Source organism: Cupressus sempervirens, chromosome 9 (assembly GCF_028749045.1).
Source record: "Cupressus sempervirens isolate cs-2001-9-10 chromosome 9, ASM2874904v1, whole genome shotgun sequence".
Taxonomy (NCBI): domain Eukaryota; kingdom Viridiplantae; phylum Streptophyta; class Pinopsida; order Cupressales; family Cupressaceae; genus Cupressus; species Cupressus sempervirens.
The window spans coordinates 295,567,729-295,573,035 of record NC_143126.1 but is presented as its reverse complement, the minus strand read 5'-3'; the positions used below and the strand labels follow the sequence as shown (position 1 = coordinate 295,573,035).

At 32.2% G+C, this 5,307-nt stretch overlaps 1 protein-coding gene across 1 annotated transcript; it reads right to left on the bottom strand.

Annotated features, from left to right (window-relative positions):
- Positions 1-838: 838 nt before the first annotated feature.
- On the bottom strand, positions 839-4,101 carry LOC149538569 (ribonuclease 3-like). Its single transcript, XM_089799876.1, has 4 exons — positions 3,941-4,101; positions 3,682-3,837; positions 3,139-3,334; positions 839-1,487 (listed from the first exon to the last, which is right to left on the bottom strand). The coding sequence occupies exons 1-4, from the start codon at positions 4,049-4,051 to the stop codon at positions 1,216-1,218; spliced, it is 735 nt and encodes a 244-aa protein (XP_089656002.1). The 5' UTR covers positions 4,052-4,101; the 3' UTR covers positions 839-1,215.
- Positions 4,102-5,307: the final 1,206 nt, after the last annotated feature.

Below are 5,307 nucleotides of genomic sequence, written 5' to 3'. Positions count from 1 at the left end.
ACACCATAAGAAGTTGTCACCTCATTTTGACATGATGCTATGCTCTAAAAAGAAGGGGCGCAAAGGAAAATCCTGACATTTTCCTTGTTTTGTGTAGGATGAGGATTCCTAGTTTCTTTCCCTCGTGGTAGATTGGGGTTACTGTTATTTTCTTATATTTTGCCAATCTCTTTTGCCCCTCTTTAGTGTGGCTCCCTACTCTACTTTTGTGGTTTGTCTTGGGCAGTTATCTTCTTTGGAAATGTTGGTTTTTAGTGTCTTGTCTTGCTAGCTTGTTTGGCATAGTTATATTTTGGGGTTTAATGTTAAATTACTTCTATTTATTGTAAGGGGTTTCTAGTTCCCTCAAAACATAGTTTTTCTAATTAAAAACATCATAAAAACTATAATTTATTTTTGGATTAAGGTAAAAATGGGTTTTAAGGGAATTGAAACCCTAGTCAAGTTACATAAGATAAGTTACACTAAAAACCAAAAAGTAAGACTTTGCTAGATAAAGATAAAACCCACTAAACATCCAACAACCAACAAAAAACACAGACTAGCAACTAGCAAACCACAACAATTTTTATGTGCATCATCAATCATTTTTTGGGGAGAAATTGTTTGCACTTTTTTTAAAGAAGTCAAAAATGGTCCCTTAAAACAAAATAAACATCCAAGGTTCTTTTCGACACTACTATGTTCCAAATATAACTTTAATTAAAAAACTAATTAGTATTGTTTATTATTGTAAGATATATTTATTTGGATATAAAGCGTTGAAGAACTTAAATGTAGGTCCAACTTAGTTCAAAGTAAACTAAATTTAGAATCTCATCAATTAATTGCAACTTAATTATAAGAAACCAATCATAAATTATTGTCCTTCTAACTTATTACAATCTATCATGGCATGTATTTTCTAACTCTTCATAAATTAGCTATGTTGATTGTACCCACCAAATGAAACCCTAAGTCAATTGTATTGTGCATTTATTTTCCTTGTTCCAAATACAATAAGGAAAATTGTGGACCAAGGTTATAGAATAACTTGTGACTAGGTCCACTCACTTATTTGACATTATGAAACAACAAAAGGCGGTGAGAAAGCTTTAAGACATGGCATTGCCAAGAATGAGAAGAAAAAAGAACTAGTTCTCATGACGTGTAGGGTGAAGTTTTGCATGGTAAGCTTTATTTCTCTAATTTTTGTCATTGGTGGACTTGCTCGACCTAAAGCTCGTCCGATCCAGAAGAAGTTGAAACCTCGTCGTCGTCTCCAAAAGGAGGAAACGTAACAGTAGAACGGCACTTGCTATGTGGGTAAATGGGGCATTTGATAACTGTGGAAGCGTCAGATTTATCAACACACACGTATACTTCGTTCAGTTGATGCTCACCCTCCTCGCTTACATTACAATCCACTCCTACTTCCTCCCCAATCGCATTCCTAATCGCTTCTTTGATATCACTCACGCGGTATTCTCCTCCATCTGGTTTAATACCTGCGCATATGGGGGAGATTGTTAGACAAATAGGATGAATGTTACTGTTTTCGACATGGAGTTATAAATCAATGAAGTCATATATAGGAAACCTTGTTTCTAGCATACAAGTTGACAATATTAAAATTTCAAAATGAAATTTTAATATTGATGATAAGTAGACCAACACTATATCTAAACTATTATATTGTATGAATTTTTCAAAAAGGGGAAACATTTTAGTTCTGAAGTTTTGAATTGATGAGGTCACAAACAAAGGACTTCTTTTTCAATGTAATCTATAATAACATCTCAATGAAATGTAAATGTTGACGACAAGAATAACAACATCACATTTAAATCATTGCACTATAAGATTATTTCTAAGAAGGATAAAGACTCTTGAGTTGGACCTATGAATCATGTGAGGTCACAAATAGGGGTTCTCATCTTCAATGTTAACAATAAAAAATAACAGCTCAATGAAATATGAATCTTAATGACAAGTACAACACTACCCTATTTAAATCATCACCCTATTTAGATATTTTAAAGAGGGATAAGTACTTTCGAACTAGATCTATACATCAATGAGGTCATAAAAAGGGGATCTCATTTTTACCATACCAGTCAACAATAACACCTCAATGAAATGCAAATCTTGATAACAAGAACAACGATGCCACAATAAAATCATCATGCTATGTGATCATTTCTAAGAGGGACAAAAAATTTAAATCCACTCACACTCCTACTCCTACTTCAACAAAATGAAATGTTAATATTGATGATAAGTAGACCAAGATTAAATCTAAACCATTATAGTGAATGAATTTCTAATAAAAGGGGAAACACTTTGGTTTTGAAGCTTTGAATCAGTAAGGTCACAAGTAATGGATCTCTTTTTTTATATAATCTATAATAACATCTCAATGAAATATAAATCTTGGCACAAGAAGAACAACATCACATTTAAACCATTGCACTATAAGATTATTTCTAAGAGGGATAAAAGACTCTTTAGTTGGACCCATGAATCATATGAAGTCACAAATAGGAGTTCTCATCTTCAATGCTAATAATAAAAAATAATAGCTCAATGAAATATGAATCTTAATGACAAGTACAACACTGTCGCATTTAAATCATCACCCTATTTAGTTATTTTTACGAGGGGTAAATACTTTAGAACTAGACCTATAAATCAATGAGGTCACAAAAAGGGGATCTCATATTTACCATACTAGTCAACGATAACATCTCAATGAAATGTAAATCTTCATAACAAGAACACGGACACCACAATAAAATTATTATGCTATGTGATCACTTTTAAGAAGGATAAAACTTTTAAATCAGACTTTTGAACTAGTGAGGTCACAAAGTTTCATCATAATAACTGACAATAACAATTCAATGAAATATAAATGTTGATGACAAGAACAACAATACCGCATATAAATTATCTCACTACATGATAACTTTTAAGAAAAAAAATACATTTACATCTAACCTATAAATCAATTAGATAACAAATAATAAACCTCATCTTTAACATAAAGATAGATTGTTAGTAAAACAAGAATAAAATCTTCACATTTTAATCATCACACTATACTAATACCAAACTTCTACAAAATCTTCTACTACTTAAAAAAAGCACGTAAATTACCTGCAGATTTAAGGGCATTGAGAAGATCAATCTTGTGTCGTAAAGAAAGAGCCTTTTCAAAGTAGTCATGCTCGTTCATATTGAGAGAACAAGTACCATGCTTCTGCCACTCGTGGCCCCAAAATTTGTGCCCGTCACTACTTGGGCAGCTCAACGATCCCCAATAACGATTCAACTCCCCCACTAGATCTGAGACCTGTGAAAAATCATAAAGATAAATCAGCATATTATTTGAACATTTACTTTTCTATATCAATTTTTTAAAAATTAGATATATCTAAAACAAACGGTTTGATTCTTAGATTAAAAGTGTTAAATAATCAGAGTTGATTTATTCTTTCCAGGCTTTAATTTTTTTTTGATGGAAGGTTCCGACTGAAGCAGTCTGGCGAAGACACAAAGCCTGCGAACTACCAATCAAAGAAGGCCACCACAGAAACCATTTAGAAACCCAATATCCACTCGTGCCTTAATTTTTCCAAGCTTAGTTTTTACTATAGTATGTAATGTTTAAACAGTTATGATTAAGTGCAGAAAGATCACCTTGGAGAAATCAAAATGACTAGAGGAATCACAAAACTGTGGCCATTTTCCAGTGTTATAGTTGGGCCACAAGCCATGAATGGAAAAATCTGATGCAGGTTTCCCAGTGCGAGGATAACAACATCCTCTTCTTGTACCACAATATGATCCCGGCCACTGCATTCATCAATCCCAATCTATTTACCCAACAAATCACATTGCATAAAACAAGACCAAAGAGTACAACACACATGTTTTGTTCCACCATGTAACTTAATACCTGCTGCACGAAATAATAGAAATCAAAGGAAGTAGTGGCCGTTGAAACAGCCCAAAACTCAAACAGAAACACTACGAGTACAATCACACGAAGAGGATTATAACTTCCCATCTTTTCTTTTCCCTTCTATCTGCATTGTTGATGAGCTCTTTTTATAAGCTTTTTGAGGATCGATGTAATAAACAAGGACGCATCTAATCATGCAGCGTGAGCAGTTTAAGATGAGACTAAAAAAGACTTCTTCCAAAACTTCACGGGACAAAATTCTAGAAAGTTTGGTGGTGTTTGTATTGGCCAATACGACTTCTTCTTCTTCTTCTTATTATTATTGTTTTTGTTGTTATTAGATGATGTAGTGTACGCGTCTGTAAAGTAAATAAACAAGCAATTTCTAGTTTCTAATTGCTTTGAGAAAACGACACTTACTTTCATTTTAGGGTTAGTTCGCTGGGTATATGCCCTGCAAACCGAATATGTGAATTGGGTATATGCTTTGCAAATTGTATTTCTTATTCATTAAAAGCTTAATCAATAGCATGGGATTCCTACACGTTCTTGCACCGAATTATTTTTAACTGAAAACTACAGTCCCTGACAAAACCTGCCTATCTATTACATTTAACAAGATTTATATCTTAAGGTGAGCACATGATGTGAGATTCCAAACCTTGCTTAAAAACATGTTATATTCGTGGTTAGCAATGGTGTTATTAATCAGTTAGACGTGCCAAACAAATCTAAATCAAATTTTCTAAACAAATGTGTAGTGGCATTTTTTTAATGTTAGGTTTGATATGTGCTCTAATCTTAATCTATTCTCATGCTGGTTTGTTATTTCTACTCTTTCAAGGGTTTTTTTTTTTTTTTAATGAAGACTAGTTTTAGTTTTAGTCATGATGAGGAATATAAAAAGGATCGTTAGTAGTATATTCTTCATATTACTTATGATGAGGAATATTCAAAGGATTGTTAGTAGTATATTCTTTATATTAATATAAGTAGTGATATTACTACTATTCATAGTGGTGAGGAATATAGAAAGGATTGTTAGTAGTATATTCTTCGTACTAATATAAGTAGTGATATTACTACTATTCATAGTGGTAGTCAACTTAGCTTAGGTGAATAATATAATAATAACTATTATTATTTTTGTATGTGGTATAGCTACAATTAATGCCACTTATTAGAATAGTTTATATGAATATGAATAAAATGAAGCTTGATTTCCAGAAATGTATAATTGTATTAAGAACTTATGTAGAAAATGATTTCAGGAAGAAAAATATAAGAAACAAAATCATCCTAGAAAGGATATACCAATAAAATTAAGAAAACTTTAGAGATGATCAAGTAGTCTTATAGAT